The 20,135-nt window shown below is 24.3% G+C and overlaps 3 protein-coding genes across 6 annotated transcripts in view; 1 reads left to right on the forward strand and 2 right to left on the reverse strand.

Moving 5' to 3' along the window:
• Positions 1–8,232, reverse strand: part of LOC117177012 (importin-13) — a 25,733-nt gene extending 17,501 nt beyond the window's left edge. Inside the window, exons 1-5 of one of the 2 annotated variants that reach the window (XM_033367464.1) lie at positions 8,035–8,232; positions 4,869–5,011; positions 4,624–4,788; positions 1,063–1,209; positions 712–968 (exon numbers count right to left, since the gene is read on the reverse strand). In XM_033367464.1, coding sequence (XP_033223355.1) covers positions 712–968; positions 1,063–1,209; positions 4,624–4,788; positions 4,869–5,009 — 710 coding nt within the window. In that variant the 5' untranslated portion in view covers positions 5,010–5,011; positions 8,035–8,232. Of the gene's footprint in view, positions 1–711; positions 969–1,062; positions 1,210–4,623; positions 4,789–4,868; positions 5,081–8,034 lie in introns of both variants that reach the window. The other variant, XM_033367463.1, reaches the window with a different exon arrangement.
• LOC117177013 (uncharacterized protein C1orf50 homolog) lies at positions 8,161–13,882 on the forward strand. Of its 3 annotated transcripts, none has more exons than XM_033367465.1 (5): positions 8,161–8,280; positions 8,475–8,587; positions 11,723–11,811; positions 11,898–12,098; positions 13,607–13,882. In XM_033367465.1, exons 2-5 carry the CDS (start codon positions 8,542–8,544, stop codon positions 13,784–13,786), a joined length of 516 nt encoding a protein of 171 aa, XP_033223356.1. In that variant the 5' UTR covers positions 8,161–8,280; positions 8,475–8,541; the 3' UTR covers positions 13,787–13,882. The 3 variants fall into 3 exon arrangements, with proteins under 3 accessions (XP_033223356.1, XP_033223357.1, XP_033223358.1); XM_033367466.1 differs by having other exon boundaries at positions 8,196–8,280; positions 8,461–8,587; XM_033367467.1 differs by lacking the exons at positions 8,161–8,280; positions 8,475–8,587 and adding an exon at positions 8,607–8,741.
• Positions 13,883–17,700: 3,818 nt separating this feature from the next.
• Positions 17,701–20,135, reverse strand: part of LOC117176441 (dnaJ homolog subfamily C member 11-like) — a 30,600-nt gene continuing 28,165 nt past the window's right edge. Inside the window, exon 6 of the mRNA XM_033366681.1 lies at positions 17,701–18,098. Within this exon, the coding sequence (XP_033222572.1) occupies positions 18,076–18,098 (23 nt within the window). The 3' untranslated portion in view covers positions 17,701–18,075. The remainder of the gene's footprint in view (positions 18,099–20,135) is intronic.

Below are 20,135 nucleotides of genomic sequence, written 5' to 3' on the forward strand. Positions count from 1 at the left end.
GTCAAATTTTACACAAATATAATAGCTTCTCTTGATGTGAATGTAACAATTCATTAATTTGTCATAAATATCGTTTTTTAGTTATTTTTATAGTTCGAATCATCAAAAATAGCATTAAGAACATTTAAAAAAAAGTAAATTTTTTTGAAAACCCACACATGAGACAAAAAAAGAAATTAAAAAAAAAACAAGTTGTGATGAGAATGTGCACACGCAGCGGGCTGATTTTTTTATTTTTAATATAGTATTTCATGATTAAATCACAAAATACACATTTTACTTTTGTCAAAATTTGAATTTTCAATTTTTTTTTTTAAATTCAAAAAGTTGTTTAAAGAATCTTGCAGGGCATTGAAAAGAAAACATTTTTTCATATCGTTCGTTATTTGGCTTGAAATGTTGATTTTCGTGTGTTTTTTGAAATTTTGTAAATCCTATAACTCTGGTAAATTTTGGTGCTATAAAAAAACGTCATTAGGATAAATTTATTGCCTGATGGAATATTATGAATATCCGTAGAGACAATTTTTGAATTAAAAAAAAAAGTGTTGTAAAACATTTTCAAAATACGCTCACTTTTTGAATTTTCACCCGAAATGGCTGGCTAACGAACTTCACCTTTATTTTAGGACACTAAAAAATGTCAAATTTTACACAAATCTAATACCTTCTCTTGATGAGAATGTAAAAAACCAGTCAGTATTGTAGTACCTGTTTGGAAGGTATCGGGCCGCAGCTGCCAACATGTGAGGATAAATTTGTGCTGTGGTTTCAAGCGGCAATTGGCCGAGTTTGAGCCATGAAAGTGTACATTCGAGTCCCAAAAGATACAGATTGCAATTATCCCCGGAAGCATTCTGCTGGTCGAATGTTGTAAAAACTTGCTGCAAAATCCAGGTTGTCTTGCTCCAGCTATTAACTAATCCGTCCCGTAATTTTATTCTTTTTGCTTCATGCCTCCTTTCAAACTGATTAAATCAAAAATTAAAAAATTAAAATAGTTAAGCAACCACAATTAGTAAAAATAGTAAGAGCAACTGTTACAATTGAAAATAGCTTTACCTCTTTTGGTAAAAAACTTAGAACCCTAAGAAGAAGTTCTGTCGTTGCTGGCGAATCTGGTGGTAAAATTTCAATTAAATCTCCCACCAATCCTTTGTCCCGGTCCTCCTCTTTGTTTGCACTCGTATTAATTAGAAAAGCTGCCAACTGTAAGTTAAATTTTATATTTATCGTGTTATAAATAATAATAATGCGCGAAAAAAAATTTATTTATAATATATTATAATTGTATATAATGATATTAAAATATTTATTTATATAACATTGATTTTAACATTCATTTTAAAGAATATTAGTGACAATAGAGTATAATAAGAATATAGAATTATAAGAATACATCATTTTACAAGGAGTCGCCCACATATTAATTTTTAGTTAAATAGTTGCATTTTTTATCCAAAAAATTTAATTTCTGCGAAGTTCTATGAATTTTTTAGCTAAATAGTTGAATTTTTAAACAAATAAATGAATTTTCAACTAAAATTATGAAACTTCAACGAAAAAAGTTTATTTTTAACTAAATAGTTGAGTTTCCCACTCAAAAAGATCCTGTTTGAACTCAATTTTATAACTTTCATACAAATATTAGAAAGATCCAAGCGCTTCGATAGCTCAGTTAGTTAAATTTGAAAGACGAATTTTAAACTAAATAAATGAATTTTAAAATCAAAAAGACAAATTTTCAAGCAAAAATGCAATAGTTACATTATCAGCTGAAAAAATTGAGGTTAAACACATACAAAAAACGAATTTTCAACCGAATAGTTAATTTTTCAACCAGAGAGATGCATTTTGAACAACAAAAAAAAACGAATTCTCTACACAAATTTTAATAGTTAATATTTCTATCGACAAATATTTTAATTTTCAATAAAAAAACTGCTTCATTTTAATAAAAAATACGACTACTCAACAAACTAGTTGAATCCTCAGAAAAAAATAGATTAATTTTCAAACTAAAAATACGAGTTTTCAAAAAAGAAATAAACTTTGAACCAAAACGGTAAATATTCAAGCAAAACATTGAAGAATTACATTTTTAGTTCAAAAATTAATTTTTTACAACAGAGAATCAAATTTTCCAAAAAGTGGTTCAATTTTCAACCAAAGAAATTATTTTTTTTAGCTAAAAAGATGAATTAGTCGCTAAGAAAATTAATATTTTACCACAAGTCAAATTTTTAACAAAATACATAAATTTTTCACCAAATATTTAGATTTTTAACTGAAAAGATTAAATTTCTAGTAAAAAAGGCGATTTTTCAACCAAATAACGCAATTTTCAACTGAAAAAAAATCCATTTTCAGCAAAGAATGAAACAGTTAAATTTTTAGGTCGGAAAATTAATTTGCAATTAAATGAAACAAATTATGAACCAAATAGGTAAATTTTTAAGGAAAGAAATTCATTTACATCTAAAAAATTAGGTTTTAACTAATAAAATTATTTTTCCAACAAAAAAAGGCACATTTTGAACCACGAACATTAAATGTTTACCAAAAAAGATTGATTTTCAATCGAATAGGTAACTTTTCAACCAGAGACATGGATTTTGAAACATAGCGATACATATTGAACCAAAAAGATGGATTTTCTACCAGAAAGATACATTTTTATTAGAAAACATGAATTTTCAATCAAATAGTTGAATTTTCACATTAAAAAATTAATTTACAATTCTTAAAAATCTAAAAAATAGTTCAATTTTTAACGAAAATTTTAAATTTTTAACCCAGAAGATTAAATTTTTACCAAAAGTAAGGTTTTCAAGAAAATAGCGGAATTTTAAACTAAAAAATCTAAATTTTCAGAACAAAATGGAACAGTTAAATGTTTAGCAACAAAAATATGAATTTTTAACCAAGTAATACAATTTTAAAAAATAAAGGTCAATTTGCAACCAAGAATATTAATTTTCTACGAAAGAAGCATTATTTTGAATAAGTTAAATGAATTTTCTACGAAAAAAGGTAAATTTATGAAACAAAAATGGCATAGGTATATTTTTAGTATAAAAAGTAATTTTTAACGAATAAAAGTAAATTTTTACCAAATAATTAAGTTTTCAAATAAAGGAATGATTTTTAAACTAACGAAAATAATTAGTCACCAAGAAAAATAATATTCTACCACAGAGGACGAATTTTCAACTAAGGAAGATTATTTTTTACCTCAATAGTTGCTTTTTTAAATAAAAAAGATTAAATTTCTAGGATCAGAAATTAATTTTCAAACTGAAAACACGAATCTTCACAAAATTAATTGTATATTTAACCAAAAAAGACGACGTTTTAACAAAACAATTGAATTTAAAACAGAAAATATGTGTTTTCAACCGAATAGTTGAATTTTAACCCAAACTTTTTGAAATTGTTGAAAATGCATTATTATATTTAAGAATATTTGAAATATTGTGACAATCTTGCATGAAAAAATGTAACTTTTGGATTTTCCATTATTTTTTATGCTGTCAAAATTTATTTTTTGATTTATCAAGAAAATTCCAAAAGTTTTTACGATAATCTTCTAGGGCATTTAGAAATCAAACTTTTTCTTCTCTTGCCATTTTTTCATATCGTCCGTTAATTGGCTTAAAAGATTCATTTTCGTGTGCTTTTTGGAATTTTGTAAATACTATAATTCTCATCATTTTTATTTTTATGCAAAAATTCATTAGATAAATTGTTCGAATTTTTAAATATTATTAATGACCGTAAAGAGAATTCTTGAACTTTGAAAAAATGATCAACAGAATAGTTGAATTTTCAACAAAAAGAAACTTCAATTAAAGTTCAATTTTCAAACCGAAAATATGAATTTTCAACCAATGATGAATTTTCGATAAAAAATTATTACTTTTTAACAAAATTGTTGAATTTTTAACAAAAAATTATCAAACTATAGCAAAAACAGTTGAATTTTCAACCAAGAATAATTTTAATCACACAGTTCTTAAATTTTTGTAACAAAAAATAATAACATTATTTGCTCCGGTTCAATTCTTTCAAGAAACCAAATTTTCAACAAAAAATTTGAATTTTCAGCAAAAAATAATGACTTTTTAACAAAAAGTAACTTCCATTCTTCAAACTTCAAACAAAAAAGAATTACTTTTTAACAAAATTGTTGATTTTTCAACGATATATAATAAAAGTAACTTCATCACATTTTTAACCCCACAATATGAATTCTCAACCAAGAAGTTTAAAAACAGAAATTTTCTAAAACTCAGTTGAATGTAGAGCCAAAATAAATGAGTTTTTAACAAAATTGTTAAATTTTAAATAAAATTGTACAATTAACTTCTCCAGTTGAACTTTGAAACCAACAAAACCAAATTTTCAATCAAAAAGTTAATTTTTCAATTAAAAAGAATGACTCTTTAACATAATTATTGATTTTTTTAGCAAAATAATCAAATTAACTACAACTCCAGTTTATCCAAAATTCCCTGACCCTTTCAGAGTTTCCCTGAAAATTTCTAATCAGTTTTAAATCCCCTGACCTGTGGCAACACATAGATTATTTATATATATTAAAAAATTAATTTAAGTTCGTACTGCCTGACATAGTTTTGATAAGACTAATTTCGATGCACTTGTTTCCTTCATAACAGTAAGTAAACGGTGTTGCAATGCCAAGTATTCATTACTTGGCACTTCTTCCCACTGTCTCGATATTTTAGAATGCAACGTATTAGCTGCAAAAAATTGGACTTCTTTTGGCTGCAATAAAAAACATTAACAATTACCTAATTAATTCAATTCAATATATTAATATCTGGTAAATTCTATATCAAATTTACCTTCGTTGGTACCAGAAGGTGCCAAACAAAAGACCAAGCTTCTGGCGAGGCTTGGACCTGCAGAAGCCATAAGTGGGCTTCATTTTCCCCAGCAGCAAAAAATCTATTCACTGCATTTTCGACAACCACAGCATAATCCATTCCTCAAGAACACCAGACAAATTTTCTATAGTTACTATCGTTTCTATACTAGACCATTCGACTCGATATAACTGAAATAATTTGTTTCCAAATATTAATATAATATATTAATTTATTATATCATTATATCGTAATTAATTAAATATAGGAATTGATGTAAATAGTTGTAAATATTTATAAATTGGAATGAAAAAATAATATTAAGTCTCCCTTATTTAAATAATTTGTTCAGAATTAAATTTGCAACATCATTATTTTTTTATTTTAATCGTTCTTGCTTTGACATTTTTATATTTGAATTTGTAGTAGTGAAGGTGTTCTTTAAGAGCTTCGAAATAAATTGGTCAATTTGGATTAGGATTTAGACACTTAAAGTTCATATTTTTGAAACAAGAAAGTTATAACGCTTTAAAATTAGAAAAAATTAGAATCAAATATAAACTCTCAAACGGTACACTCCAACCCAGCATACGTAAACGGCACACTGGTGCGAATTGGTTTGCTTGCAAAGTTATAATATTAAATATTTAATATATTGGATATATAATAAACAACTAGCTTATATCACACATATTTAACATATATATTTAATATATTTGGGGATAATCCGTTGCAGCTGTGTTTGCGTAAATGCCAACAAAATGAAAAAACTTCAGGTGCGAATTCGCACAAGTGTACCGTTTGAGGGTTAAAAATTACAAGAAAACTTTAAACAGCTTTAAATTTGGGAAGTATAAATATTTCAAGACTTTTAAAACCTGTAAGATTCAAATTTTTTTGGGTGACAAATGTTGAATCTTAAATTTAAAAAACAAATATTACTACACTTAAAATGTTTGAACTCATCAAAAAGCAATAGTAAGAGTTGATGTTTGAACCAAAGAATAATTTTTTAACAAACTTGTTAAACTTTAAAGAAAATTTAATTTTCAACCAAGAAAGTAAATGTTCAACCAAGAATGCAAATTTTTTGAAAAGAAAACGAATTTGCAACAAGATGTAAATTTGAAACTAAAAAAGATGAATTCTCAAACAAAAAATGATATAGGTTAATTTTCCGTTTAAAAAATTAACTTTCAACCGAAACATATGAATTTTAAAAAAAGTTGCATTTTTAAGCAAATGAATAATTTTTTTTACATTGTTATATTTTTGAAAAAATTTGACAAAAAAGATTGATATTCAACCAAAAAGGTTAATTTTCTAGTAAAAAAATAACAAATTTGGAACTAAGAATAATAGATTTTCAGCCAAAATTAAAAAAGTTTGATTTTTAGTTATAAAAATTAATTTTCAACAAAATAGCTGTATTTTTTTACCAAAATAGTTGAGTTTTCAGGCCAAAAAGAGGATTTTTCAACCAAAAAGAATTATTTTTAACAACAAAAAGGTTAAATTTTCAACAAAATAATTGAATTAATACCAAAAACATGAGCAAAATTGATGAGTTTTTTTAACTAAAACAGTTAAATCTTAAATCCGGAAAGACGAATTTCAACCGAAAAAGATGATTTTTCAACAAAATTGTTGAATTTTCAGCAAAATCATTACATTTTTAACAAAACAAAAATTTTTAATTAAAAACATTAATTTTCTGCCAAAAAAGACTAATTTGTAACTAAGAAAGATTATTTTCAACCAAAAATAAAATAGCTTTATTTTTAATTATAAAATTTAATTGTCAACAAAATAGCTGATTTTTTTTACCAAAATAGTTGAGTTTTCATGCCAAAAGAGGAATTTTCAACGAAAAAGAATAATTTTTAACCAAAAAAAATGTTAAATTTTTAATAAAATAACTTAATGAAAACCAAAAAGGAAGATGTTTAAATAAAATTGTTGATTTTTAAAAATATAATAGTTCAATTTTCAATCCGGAAAGACAAATTTTCCAGTAAAATAGTTGAATTTTCAACAAAAGTATGCAATTTTTAACCATAAAGATGAATTCTAAACCAGGAAGAAAAATTTACATAAAAGCAAAAGGACGATGTTGCAACAAAATTCATTAATTTTGAAACAAAGCTCATGAATTTGCAACTAAAAAAATACATGTTCAACAAAAAAAGAAAAAATTTAACTATCAATTAAAAAAATTAATTTTCAACCTAAGAATAAACGTATTTTTAACAAAATCCTTAAATTTTCGCAAAAAATATCAACTCTCCGCGAAAAATGTATTTGATGCAAATTATGAAAGATTTTAATATTAAATAAAAAATAGTTGATATCAACAAAACAAAATTAATTTCCAATCAAAGAGTTGTACTTTTTCACCAAAAAATATGAAATTGCTGAACAAAAAGATGATTTTTCAATACGTGTTGAATTTTTAATAAAGATGACCAAAAAACCCAATTTTCGACCAAGTAGTTGAATTGTTTATACAAATAGTTTAATAATCAACCAACAAAGATGAATTTTTACCCAAAAAATATGATTTTTCAACAAAATAATTACATTTTTAACCAAAAAGATGAATGATCTTCAACTAAGAAAATTAATTTTCTATAAAAAATACGAATTGGGAACAAAATTGCAACCAAAAATTAAAGTTTAATTTTTGGCAAAAAAAAATAGAGAAAAAGTTCGACTTTCAACCCTGTAATTAAATTTTTAACCAAAAAAGATGAATTCTCAATTTTTATAAAAATTGTTGAATTTTTAACCCAAAAAGACGAAAGTTCACCCAAATTCACCCAAGTTCACTTTTTAACAAAGTTATTTGAACTTTCAGCGATATAGCGAAATTTAATATTAATAATTATAATTATTAATAAATATAATATTGTTATTATGCTGAAAAAGTCCAGATAGCTCTATTTCTAGGGATAAGCATTACGAATTTATTCCTACTTTTGCGAGAACTACAAAGACTAAAATAAATCTTGAAAAATTAAAATTCGTAAATTTTGTTCATTTCACGTACAGTTTTTAGCCGCTTTTATAAAAGTGACATGTATATTTATCAAATAATAACTTATAAATAAACACTTGATTAATATGAATAAAAATGTAATCTTACCTTGGAATAAATACACAATTGCGCTAAGTTTATTGTCGATATTATCTATTTCTATATTTATTAATTTCTTTGATGTATAAATTTTTTAGGTTAGACTTGACACAAGTGACAGAACAGCTGAAGCTCTAAAAGCATGCTCTGAAGTAGGATGCGTGTATCATCGGCAAGTCGGCAGTCGGCAGCAATATTATTGTGTTGTGGTGTCATCACCTTTACAAAAATAGATTATATAATATATTGCAAAAGGTATATATTCTGTCATTCATGTATAATAAATTATGATATATACGATTTTTATTTATAATAATTAATCGTGTATAACTAAATATGCTTTAAAACGAATAAATCTCGATTATTTATAGGTTATGTTTTACCCGCTTTTTTATTATATACTGATAATATAAATATTATTGCTATTTTTAATAGTTTATTTGTTACAGACCAAAGGAACATACCGAATTACACCTGGCACTGTTGGCTAATTAACCATATTTATTCTTAACAAATATGAAACGCGGTTACAGATCGATTTCTGGAATGGATTTTTCAGAAAGTACGCTGGAAATACTATTTTTTGGTAATTATCCAGGGTTGCTACAGGTGAGGGAATTCCAGAGTCAGGGAATTTTTGATAAACTGGAGTTTAGGGGTCATCCAGGAATTAGATAAGACGTTTTTCTGAAATTTGCAATCTTCCCCTCCCACAAGTAAGTCGTAGAAACGTATAATTTTATCATTTTTTTGCTTCAGAATGCATCTTTGGTCAAAGATTTTATTATTCTGTTGAAAATTCTACAATTTTGTTTAAAAAATCATTTTTTTTCGTTATAAATTGATTTGCTTTGTTAAAAATGCGTATTTTTCGTTTGAAAATTCAACTATTTGTTTGAAAATTAACCTTTTTTTGTTAAAACGTTATATTTTTTTTTAAAGTTAAACTGTTTTGTAGAAAATTCGTTTAATCGACTTAGAAATAAAATATTCTGAAGAACATTTTCTTCTATGTTTACTGGAAAGTCTTTATTGGTTGAAAATTCAACTCTTTTGTTAAAAAATTCGTCTTTTTGGATTGAAAACTACTGTTCAAACAAAAAATTAACATTAGTTTTTTAATTGAAAAGAAAACTATTTCATTTTTTGGTAAAAATGTATCTTGATTAGTTGCAAATTTATGTATTTTGTTGAACATTGAACAATTTTGTTTGAAAAATCATACTTTTGGTTGAAAATTTGGAACTCGAACAATTTGAAATCAACTATTTTGTTAAAACTTCTTATTTTTTGTTTGGAAATAAAATTGGTTGTAAATTAATCTATTTTAGTTGAGGATTCTTTTTCGATTTAAAATTCGTCTTTTTTGGTTTTAAAAATTCATCTTGTATCTTCGAAATTTCAGCTTTCTTAGTTAGAAAAGATTTTTTTTTCTTTTGTTGAAAATTAATTTTTTTTAACTGAAAAGTAAACAGTTTCATTTTTGGCGGAAAAGTGATCTTTTTTTTAGTTGCAAATTTGTTTTTTTGGCATGGAAATTCTACATTTTTTGATGACATTTTTTTTCTTTATTGTCTGAAAAATATTCATTGGTTTAAAAATTCATATTTATCATAGAAAGTTCATCTTTTTCAGTTTAAAATGCAACTGTCTGATTGAAAAGTAATCTGTTTTAGTTGAAAATTTAATTATTTTGTGAAAAATTCGTCTTTTTGGCAGAAGTTTAATCCTTCTGATTACATACTTATCTGGGTGATTGCAAATTCAACTATTTGGTTGAAAATTCGTGTAGTTTTATTGAAAATTTGTCTTTGGGTAGAAAATTGATTTCAATGGATGAAAATGACATTACTTTGTAAAAAAATTCAGTTTTTCTGGTTCAACATTTATCATTTTAGCTTAAAAAAATTCTTTTCCTTTTAAATTTAAACTGCTTTGTTAAAAGTTCGTATTTTTTATTGAAAATTAAACTCATACTTTTTTTATTCAAAGTATATGGTTGAAAATTCGTTTTCTGGTAAAAATGTCATCTTTTTGATTGAAAATTTATCTTTTGGTTAAAAATGTATCTTTTTTAGTTAAAAATTAATGTATTTTGTTGCAAATTTGCCTTTTTGGGTAAAAAATACATCTCTTTGGGTGAAAATTACATTATTCGTTGAAAAAATGTGTATTAAAAATTCATTTTTTTGTTTAACAATTAAATTATTTTGTTGACATTTCTTTTCGTAAAAAATGAATGTTTTAGAATGCAAATTTCACTATTTCATTTTTTTTTTTAAATTGATCGTTTTTAGTTTAAAATTCGTTTACTCAGTTTAAAAATCTTGTTTTTTTTGGGTTTAAAATTTGATTATTTTGGTAGAAAATTCGTTTATTTTTCTCTAAAATTCAACAATTCTATTTTTTTGATAAAAAAATTATATTTTTGGGTTGAAAACATCTGTTTTTGATAAAAATCAACATTTTGAATGAGATTATTTTTCTTTATCAACTGAAAAATCTTTCTTGCTTGCAAATTCAACTCTGTTTTTGAAAATTGCCCTTTTTGTTTCGAAAATTAATTTATTTTATTGAGGGATTTCACTAATTTGTCAAGAATTCGTATTTTTGGTTGAATTCAACTATTTTTTCTTAAAAATGATAATATTTTTTAGTGGAAATATAACTAATACACTTTTCGTTGCGAATTCATTTTTTTAAATTAGTTTTTTAAACAGAAAATTTCCATTTTTAGTTACAAATTTATCTTTATATGCGGAAAACTGAACTATTTTTGGTTGAAAATTCATCTTTTTTTAGCAGAAAGGTAATCCCATTAGGTAAAACTTTACCTTTTTGGCTGAGAATTAATTATTCCTTTGACTGCCAATTTAAATGTTTTATTTTCGGTTAAAAAATTATCTTTTTTAGTTGAAAATGTATATATTCTGTTGAAAATTTATCTTTGGGTGAAAATTACACTATTTGGTTAAAAATTCATCTTTTGGTTAAACATTTATCATTTTAGTTAAATATTTATTTCTACGTTGGAAAATTGAACCATTTTGTTTGAAATTCTTTTTTTGTTTTTTTTTTTCAAAGCAATTTTTCCAACTGAAAATATAGCTGTGCCATTTTTGCTTGAAAATTTATCTTTTTTAGTAGAAAATTCCCTTTTTGGTTTTAAAATTCAATAATTCTGTTGGAAATTAACTATGAAATTAACTATTGGTATGAAACTATTTTTGGTTAAAAATTAGAATATTTTTTGGTGCAAATATCAACTATTACTGTTTTTTTGGTTAAAAATTCTTCTTTTTTTCTGAAGATTCATTTCTTTTATTGTCTTGAAAATTAATTGTTCCATTTTTTGTTATAAATTTAGCTTTACGAGTAGATAGACCAATTATTTATTTAAAAATTGATCGATTTTATTGAAATTAGAATACCACAGTTTCAATATATGTGAATTTACTATTTTATTCAGTGAACATTTTTTTCTTGTAATTTATGGATGAACCGCAATAAATTTAGAAATAAATTTCCTTTCCTTTTTGTCATTTTTTTAATTGAAAGAAGAACTGATAACGATCAGAGAAAAAAAAATTATTCTGGTAAAAGTCAGAGAATTTCGAAATTGGGATTTTGTAGCAACCCTGTTATCGTTTTACATATCTGCACAATTTCCAACTAAATACTTCTTTCTTATCTTTAGTTCCTTTATTAGAAAAAATGGACAATCCTGAACACACAAATAAAAAGTCCAGAAACGATTCCATGCAACTAGCAACAGAAATCCAAATGGTAGGTAAACAAAATAATTTGATAAATTCTGAAGAATTTAATACAGTTAAAAAAAGTCGTTTTTTTCATTATAAATATCTTTTTAGGTCAGTGATTATGTCAGAGGGAATGAGTTCAATCAAGTGCAAATGATAGCAGATCATAGAGAGGAGAAATTTTTTTTAGAGACTCAAGAAAATATGAAACTTCACAATGTTTCTTGTAATTTTGTGAAACAGCCCGGTAACATTTATCATCTCTATCAGCGACAAACTGGCCAGTGCTATTTCTCAATGCTTACTCCAGAGGTAGATACAAAATATTTTTTTTTGGACGTCCCAAAAATTTTTCCTCAACTTTTTCACGCATATGTAATATATTAAATAGCTATAAGAGCTGTCGTTAATTTAAATTAATTAATTTGTGTTTAATTTGCGACTTCTGATACTATTTTATCAGAAAGCCAGATATTAAAAGAATTTTTTTTTCGACAATCGAGTTAAATTATCAGACTTGAAACTTTTTCTCCTATTTCATTTTTTACGAAAAAGAACTGTCAACTAAATAGTTTAATTTTTTAAGCAAATAAATTAATTTGTAATAAAAATGACTAATTTTTAATTTAAAAAATGATTTTTTAACCGAATAATAAAATTTTTACCCAAAGAGATCTATTTTTTACCCAAAAAGACAATTTTCCAACAAAATACATGAATTTTTAACTAATAAAGATCAATTTTTAAACAAAAGACAAATGTTCAATCAAAAAGATTAAATTTCCACCAGAAAACGAATTTTCATCCATATACTTGAACTTCGAATAAAAAAAAGATGAGCTTCCAACAAAATAATAGAAAAAAAATTATTTTCTATCAAATAAAAGAGTTAAATTTTTCACCAAGAAAGATTTTTCAATCAATAAAGAAAAAAATGTCATACGAAATATTGAATTCTGATTCCAAAAAGGCAAGCCTTCAACAAAACAGTTGAATTCTCAAATGGAAAATATAATTTTTCAACAAAAAAGTTAATTTTCAATTTAAAATATACGAATTTTTAACAAAGCAGTTTAAATTTAAAAGGAAAAGAATTTTTTAAAACTAAAATGATAAATGTTGATCCTGAAAAACTGATTTTTTTTCAGTAATGCCATTTTTACCCATTGCAATCAATTTTCTACCCAAAAACAAATTTTCAATAAAATTACATGAATTTTCAACTAAATAGTTGAATATTCAAGCACACAGATAAGTATGCAACAAGAATGATTAAACCTTTGCCAAAAAGACGAATTTCCTACAAAATAATTAAATTTTCAACTACAACAGATTATTTTTCAATCAAACTTTTGTATTTTAAACTAAAAAAGATGAACTTTCTATGATAAATATGAATTTTTAAACCAATGAAGAGTTACAATTTGAAAATCGTTAATTTCTAATCGATTAAATTTATCCAAAGTAATAGAACACATTTTTGTTTCCTGTTTAATGAAGTCTAGATATAAGTTTCAAATATCTGGAGTATACTTTGTTTTTTATTTGTTAATATTTCTCCTTTAAAATTACATTTTACTTTAAAGTTTCTTTTCCTGAAAAAATTATTTAAGAAAATAAGAAAATACCTGAATAATATGGAATTGCCATGGAAAATTTTTTTCTCCTCACTGAATTTCCACAAAATTATTTAAATTCGTCTACGAAAAATGATAAAAATTTCCAAGATTTCTTAAACCCAAAAGTAATATTAATGAAAATTGTCATCGTAATCTTGCTATGCAATTTATTCACAATAAAAATAATTCTTTTTTTTACAGGATTGGGGCAATTCTGGCCCCCACCAAATCTATAAAGGCTCCTTTAGACTAGAGCATGATCAGTCCTGGACTCGGACACATTATAATCACGTTGAATATGGCGTTACTAATCAAATTCTGCAAAGTGACGAATTTTCGTCGATGGCCACATTACAAAATATTATGTGTGTAGATTCGTGACACTAATTTTACCTAAATCCATTCTGTAAATACAACAAAACTACTCTTTTCTATTCTTTACAACACTAGTCTAATAAAAATTATCTTCAATTGTAAGCTTTGTGATTAGAGAGTGGACTAGAGCTGCTGTAAAGTCCAGTTCAAAATATTTTTGATAGGTTAAATTTTTAAAAAAGGACAATATTTCGAGTGGAATGAAAAGGAATTGACCTTTTATCATTTATGAATAAAAGAGTTTAACATTGGATGATTTTAAATTGGAAAAAATGTTCAAAAGGAACTTTAAAAATTCAAAACCTTTAAACTATTATGTTTAAATTTAGACAATTTCATTAGAAAGCAGTTTAAATTGAAAACTAAATTGAATATTTTTAATTAAAAGTTTATACAATTATAGACATCTAAATTTGTATTGAATTTTTTAAACTATGATCTCACATCTAGCATGAAAATTGATTACTCTTTAAATCAAAAAATAAATGCAATTTTATTTTCTCCGTACAGAATGGAAAAATTTTCCATTTTAAACCGCCAAAATTTAATCATTCTAAAAAAATAGAAAACAAAGTATACTCCAGAAATTTGAAACTTAAATCCAAGCTTCATTAAAGAGTAAAAAAAATGCCGAGAAGAATTGTTACATTAAAACTTTTATGTACTTCAAAATCTTAAAAATTTCTATTACTTTGAGTAAATTTAATTGTTTAGAAATTGACGATTTTCAAAGTGTAAATTATACTTTTCTAAATTCAATTTTAGTCAGTTTCAAATTTAATAATATTAGATTCGAATATTCTGAAAACTTTGGTTTTAATTTTAAACGCAGAAAACTTTCTGGATTCTTAAATTTTTCAAAATCGTTGAGTATCGAAATAAGAGAATAAATTCAGAATCAATAAATTTAGAACAAATTCAAAACAATGAAAAATTAAGATATTAAAACAATCCACTCGGAACACGTACACAAATTCAGGAATTTATTATAAATAATGTGTTTTTTTCAATCTTTTTAAATACCTAAATGTGTAAAAATAATACTATTAATTTTTTAAATTAAATAACTGTTTTTTCATCTGAAAAAGTAAGTTTAAATCAATTAATATGTTTAATTTAGAAAGGTTTGAAATATAAAATACTAATAAAATAATTTATAATTTCTTGAATTTGTCCCAGAAGTCCACGAATTTAAATAATAATTAAACGAATTTTTATTTTATCTTTCTAAATTGAAAATTCAGTTTAAAAGTTAATCATCGACCAAAATAAAAAAACTATTTTCAACAAAATAGTTAAATTTTCAACAACAAAAAAACGAATTTTCAACAAAATAGTTCAAGTTTAAATTGTAATAAATAAATCTTCAGTACAAAAACTTGATTTTCAAGGGAAAAAAACTCGTTTATAAAAAAATAGATAAATTTTCAACCAACGAGGAGAATTTTTAATTTAAAATAATGAATCTTAACCCAAAAAATTAATTTTTAACAAAAGAGTCTAACTTTTAAGCAAACAGTTCAAATTTTCATCCAAAAAAATTAATTCTCAACGTAAAGTATAATAGTCAATATTTCAACTAAAACATATCTTGATTTCAAATAAAGCAGTTGAATTCAACCAAAAATACAAATTTTTACCGAAGAAATATTTTTAAATGAAGAGAGAGAGACATTTTGTACACAAAAATGTTGAATTTTTAAGCAAAAAATGAATTTCCAGCCGAGGATTTTCAACCAAATATTTGAATTTTTTACTAAAAAGATCAATTTTCAACTAAAAATTAAATTTTAATTTAAGGAAATTATTTATCAACGAAGATAAAAAAGAATCAAAAGAATTTTCAAAAAAATGGTGACATTTTTAACCAAATTGATGCATTTTAAATTAAAATGATGAAACTTTAAACAAAAAAAGATTACATTTCGACCAAAAAAGTTCTTAATTTTAAATAAAAAAAGAAAAAACGGTTGAATTCAGTCAAAAAAATACAAATTTTCAATTTAAAGAATTTGTCAGTCAAGAGAGAGAAGAAATTTCAATAAAAACTGTTGATTTTCTAAGCAAACGTTTGAATTTCCATTTTAAGATATAAATTTTCGACCAAAAAATAGAATAATTAAATTTTTAGTTAACAAAATTAATTTTCATACAAAAAGATACGAATTTCCATCAAAATAGTTCAATTTTCAATGAAAGAGATAAATTTTCAAACTAAAATTATGAATCTTCAACCGGTGCGTTTTTAATTAAAAACTAAAAAACCAAATTGTTGAATTTTCAAGCTAAAAAGACGAATTTTCCGCAAAACAGTTGAATTTTCATCCAAAAAATTTGAGTTTCTAACAGAAAAGTTCATTTTCAACCAAATTGTTAAATTCCCAACCAAATGGTTTTATTTTAAAATCAAAAAGATTAATTTTCTTCATAACAGTTCAATTCACGAACATAAAATATGAATTTTTAACCAAAAACTTACTTTCTAATGAAAGAAATGAATTCCTATCAAAATATTTCAGTTTTCATCCCAAAAAGTCAAATTTTCAACAGAAAACTAAAATACAGTTGTATAAAGAAACATTTAAAAGAAAAAGACACTGCTATTCAATATTATATTATGAATTTTTTAAATTTACATATATTCTCGAAAAAATTCCGACATTAAAAAAAATCTCTGACAATTCCAGGTTTTCCAGACAATACAAATGCAAACATAATTTTGTTAATAAATTTTGAACGTAAAAAATGAATTTTTATCTAAAATGATGAACCTTAAATCAAAAGTATAAGTTTTTAATCAAATAGTTGAATTTTCAACACAAAAGATTACTGGTCTACCAAAAAGAATAGTCCTTTTCAACAAAGTACATGAATTTTTGTTTAGAAAACATAAATTTTCAGCCAAAATTATAATAGTTAAAAATTTTAAAACAATAACAGAAGAATTAAATTTTGATTTGAAACAATCCATTTCTGACCATAAAAATTAATTGTTTAAAAAAAGGTAAATTTTCAATAAAATATATAAATTTTTAACTAAAAAAGATAAGTTTACAAACATTTTTCTGACAAAAATAAAATATATAAATTTTCAGTTAGTAAAATAAATTTTGAACAAAAAAAGAAACGAATTTTTCAGGAAATATTTAAATTTTCAAACCATAGAAATTAATTTTTTTATTTGAAAAATGTTCCAGAAAGTTCGATATTTCAAATTTAAGAAAAAAAAGATTTCTATCGAACAATTGAACAATTTCGTTAATTTTTAATTGTTTCAATTTTAGAATTCTTTTTTAGAAGTTTAAATTTTTCGATTAAATTTAAAATGGTGAAATTTCCAATTTCAAAGTGTCCAATTTTAGTCATGTCGAATTTAAATATATTAAAACTCAAAAGTTTTTTTTATTTAAAATTAAAATCTTTTTTAGTTCAAATATCACGATTATTTTTATCGCTGAGAATTCGTATTTTTTGGTTCTAAGTTAGAAATTGTCCAAATTAAACAAATTTTAGTTTAATTTAAATTATCAAATTCTATACATTTAAATTTTTTTTTAATTTTACCTATCTAAAATATTTTGAACTGGAAAGTTTTCAATTTAAAATCACTTGATACATTTTTCCTAATTTTAAAGGGTTTTAATTCGAAAGTATCAAGAACTAGCTTCACAAAGACTCTAATCCGCTCTTTATTTATGATCATTTATTAAGCATGTCATGGAAAAAATCCGGGACGACTTAAACAATCTGCTACTTCTAGCAACTTTTTAAATGACTACTCAAGTTTTTCAAAACTTATTTGGCATTTTTTTCAAATGTAATGCCTAAAAGTGCTTGGAAGACTTCTAATTCTTAAATGCTCTTCAAACTATTATTTTAATCTGGAACTGGAGCACAGTTTTTTTAAATTGAAAAACTGCTTAGAGAACTTTTACTTATACTTGTGCGTAGAAACGCCCAGAAATATTTTGCAAGGGAAAAATAATGTACATATATAATCTATTCAAACTGCATCATAGACATTACAATTTTTTTATCACAAGCAGATTCTAGGTTAAAACCACTATATGTGGTCTATTTTTAGATGTTACATGAAAAAAAAACTCTCAATCAGCCTTCAAAGGCGTGATTACAGTAAAAAAAAATGCAGGTCTTCGAGAGAGGAAATCAGTAAACCACATAAATGAATAACAAATATATGGATTTTCATCTATAAAGCTTCCATAAATTCAACGAATCTGCATGCTGAATATTTTTCAAGTCAAAAAATAGCCTTTGTGAAGAGTTTTCTTGCGTCATGTAGTATTCACTCGATGTGCTGAAAAAATAAGGAAAATATTAGAGATTGTATCTGAAAAGATACAATTACGAGGGTGGCCATTGGATCGAAAAATGATATAATGTTGAATTCAATTTTTAACTTTTTTCAATTATGAAATTATTTAATTTACAACACGTAATTCTAAAATCTTTTACTTCAAAATTGTTCATTTTACGTCTTAATTTTGAAGCGTACGTTTTCAATTTAAGGAATTTAAAATTGCAGTTTTTGATTTTTAAAACTGAACTCTTTAATTCTAAAACCTTAGTTTAAGCCTCATTAAGTTGAAGATACAGACTTTTTATTTTTAAATCTTCTTTCTTAATTGGAAAAGGGTAATTTTTTTATTGAGTTGGAAGGGAAAAAATATCGACTTTAATTTTTTTTCTTAATTAGACGAGTACTTTTTTTGTTTCAAGATTTTTATCGATTTGGAAGGGAGAAAACTTGGTTTTTTAATTTTTTTGATTGGAAGAGGGAAATTCTTTTATTTTTAAGATTTTTATAGAGTTGGAAGCGAGGAAATTTTAGTTATTTTTTCTGAACTGGAAGAGGGAAATTTTGTATTATTTTTTATGTTTATTGAGTTGGAAGAAAGGAAATTTCGATTTTCAGTTTTTCTTTAATTGGAAGAAAATTTTCTTAGTTTTAAGATTGTATTGGCTTGAAAGGGAGGAAGTTTTGGTTTTACTTTTTCCTCAGTTAAAAGAGAAACATTGTTTTAGTTTAATATTTTTATCGAATTGGAAGAGACGACATTTCAGGTTTCAAATTTTTTTTAAATGGAATTTTCTAATTTTCAATCTTTTCCTTATTTGGAAGAGGATAATTTTATTAATTTTTATTGATTTGGGAGGGATGAAATCTCAATTTTCATTTTTGTTCTAAATTCGAAGAGGATGATTTTCTTGTTTTATGATTTTTATAGAGTTGGAAGGGAGGAAATTTTGAATACTTTTTCCTGAATTAGAAGAAAGAAATTTTTATTCTTTTATTTTTAGTTGGAAGGGAGGAAACTTTGGTTTTACTTTTTTCTGTATTTAAAGAGAAAAATTTCTTAAGTTTAGGATTTTTATCGAGTTGGAAGAGGGGAAAATTTGGGTTTTAATTTTTTTTCAAACTCAAATTTTCTAATTATCAATTAATTTTCTTTCCTCCTTTTTTCTACATTGGAAGAGAACAATTTTTAAAAAATATATAATCGAGTTGGATTCTTTGATTTTTAAGATTTTTATAGAGTTAAAAGTGAACAAATTTTAGTTATTTTTTCTAAATTGGAAGAGAAACATTGTTCTGGTTAAAGATTTTTACCGGGTTGGAAGAGAGGAAATTTTGGGTTTCAATTTTTTTTTAACTGAAAGACACATTTTTTAAACATTTTATTGAGTTTAAAATAAAGATTTTTTTTAAATGGCAGAGGCATATTTCATATTTTGAAGATTTTTCTCGAGTTGAAAGGATGCAATTTTTTTCAATATATTATGAATCTTCAAGGATGATTTTTTTTTATTCTGAACACTTTTATTGAACTGGAAAGGAGGAAATTTAGGTTTTTTAATTTTTTCAGGAATTGGAAGAGGGAAATTATTTTAAAGATTTTTATAGATTTAGAAGGGAGGAAATACTGGATATTTATTTTTTTCGGAATTGGAAGATTTTTTAGCATTTTTATTGAGTTAAAGATAAAACCTTTTATTTTCCATCTTCTGTCAGAATTGGTAAAGGGCAATTAAAAAAAATTTTTATTTCTATTGAGTTGGAAGGAAGAAATTTTCGATTTGAAATTTATTCGAAATTGTAAGAGTAACATTTTCCTGTTTTAAAAATTTTGTACCGACTAGGAAAGGAGGAAATTTTGCTTTTCAATATTTTATGAATTCGAAGAAGGATATTTTATTTTGAACACATTTATTGAGTTTGAAGAGAGGAAATTTATATTTTCCATTCTTTTTTAATTGGAAGAATTAATTTTTTATATTTTTAAGATTTTTAGATTTAGAAGGGAGGACTTTTTTCAAAAATGGAAGAAAAGAC

The sequence above is a fragment of the Belonocnema kinseyi genome, chromosome 7 (genome assembly GCF_010883055.1).
Source record: "Belonocnema kinseyi isolate 2016_QV_RU_SX_M_011 chromosome 7, B_treatae_v1, whole genome shotgun sequence".
NCBI classification, from domain to species: domain Eukaryota; kingdom Metazoa; phylum Arthropoda; class Insecta; order Hymenoptera; family Cynipidae; genus Belonocnema; species Belonocnema kinseyi.